The sequence below is a fragment of the Poecilia reticulata genome, linkage group LG7, assembly GCF_000633615.1.
Source record: "Poecilia reticulata strain Guanapo linkage group LG7, Guppy_female_1.0+MT, whole genome shotgun sequence".
Classification (NCBI taxonomy): domain Eukaryota; kingdom Metazoa; phylum Chordata; class Actinopteri; order Cyprinodontiformes; family Poeciliidae; genus Poecilia; species Poecilia reticulata.
In genome coordinates this window covers 26,538,928-26,540,557 of record NC_024337.1, presented here as the reverse complement: position 1 = coordinate 26,540,557, position 1,630 = coordinate 26,538,928, and the positions used below count along the sequence as shown (strand labels likewise).

Sequence of the window (1,630 nt, the reverse complement as noted above, 5' to 3'; positions counted from 1 at the left end):
TCTATCTATCTATCTATCTATCTATCTATCTATCTATCTATCTATCTATCTATCTATCTATCTATCTATCTATCTATCTATCTATCTATCTATCTGAAATATGCCATGTGAAGATGCTAAAAAACTTAATATGCGGTGTAAATAAGATCTTTAGAAATGACACCATCAGAAAATTATATTGATTAGATATCAACTAAATTTAAAGTGAACTATTATTTGCCAGTGTTACTAGTTCATCCAGTGTGTGGATTAAAACCTGAGACTTAAATTTCTCCACTTTCCACGCTAGCACACACACACACACACACACTCACACACTCATGCTGCACAATAAAAGAAATGTATTTCCCCGGTCACCTGTTTGATAAGGACTGATAGGGCCACTGGGGTCTGCACAGGGGCCGCTGCAGACAAGAGGCAATGCATCCACTGCCAGAAGATTGTGCAAATTGTTTAGTTTAGCTCCAGAGGTATGTGGCGCACATAATGCAGGGCGAAAATACTTTTTGTTATTGTGTATTTGTAACAGATAAACACGTACTTAGCGAGGCTGTAAGTTGATATTATTCCCCCCGAACTATTTTGGATATTTAGCACTCTTTATGGCTGGTTTATCTGATAGCCTCAGCTACTTCACTTCATGAATGTGGTTTGAAATGTTATCATTGCTAGTGCCACTGACACAGGATTTTCAGCACCTGGCGAGCCTATTGCCACCTCAGCACTCCACTCTATCTTTATTTATTTATATTTATTTTTTCCCAAAAAATAAAAAATAAAAATTACATTATTCTCCACTTGATTTGCTCAAATAATAATATTTGTACAATTTTCTTCCTCATCCAGGCGTCCCTCGAACAAGGAAGAAGCGGTGTCCCTATTCCAAGTTTCAAATTCGAGAGCTGGAGCGGGAATTCTTCTTCAACGTTTACATCAACAAGGAGAAGAGGCTCCAGCTTTCCCGAATGTTGAACCTCACCGACCGCCAGGTTAAAATCTGGTTCCAGAACAGAAGAATGAAAGAGAAGAAGCTGAGCAGAGATCGCTTGCAGTACTTCTCTGGAAACCCCCTGTTGTGAGCAGAGAAAGTGTCACAGGACAGTGGCATAGAGGCCTCCTCCTTCTTCTCCTTATCTCATTGAATGAATGGTAATCGTGGGCATAACTGTTTTTTTTTTTCTTTTTTATACCACAAAGAGGAGCCCATATCACCAACAGTGCAATGTGAAAAAAAGTGAACAGTGGAAGAAAATAGGCCTTCAATAAGGGGAGGGGAATAATGTCGCCATTTTCTTATTATCCTGCTGGGCGGCGATGAATTTCTAGCTGGTTTTACCCCTTCTGACAAAAAGGCCTGCGTTAGAATAAACATTTATATGCTGGTCTTGAAAATGTCCTATTTATCACGACTCTCCGTTTGTCTTTAATCTACTGTTCGTATCGACATATTTGTTAAAATATCAGCAGACAACTTTTAGCTCTTACTCCAGCCTCTGGTCAGTGTATATAGCATATCAATATCTAAAATATTTCATCATCGACCAGAGTATGGGCAGAATTTTTTTTTTTTTTCAGGCTGTATTTTTTTTTTCCTCCTAGAGAGATGTGATATCCAATCTGTGAAAGTATT

The 1,630-nt window shown here is 38.5% G+C and overlaps 1 protein-coding gene across 1 annotated transcript in view; it reads left to right on the top strand.

The window, feature by feature from the left end:
- The window catches only part of hoxc11a (homeobox C11a), a 3,267-nt gene extending 1,643 nt beyond the window's left edge, over window positions 1–1,624 (top strand). Inside the window, exon 2 of the mRNA XM_008413714.2 lies at window positions 847–1,624. Coding sequence (XP_008411936.1) covers window positions 847–1,079 — 233 coding nt within the window. The 3' untranslated portion in view covers window positions 1,080–1,624. The remainder of the gene's footprint in view (window positions 1–846) is intronic.
- Window positions 1,625–1,630: the final 6 nt, after the last annotated feature.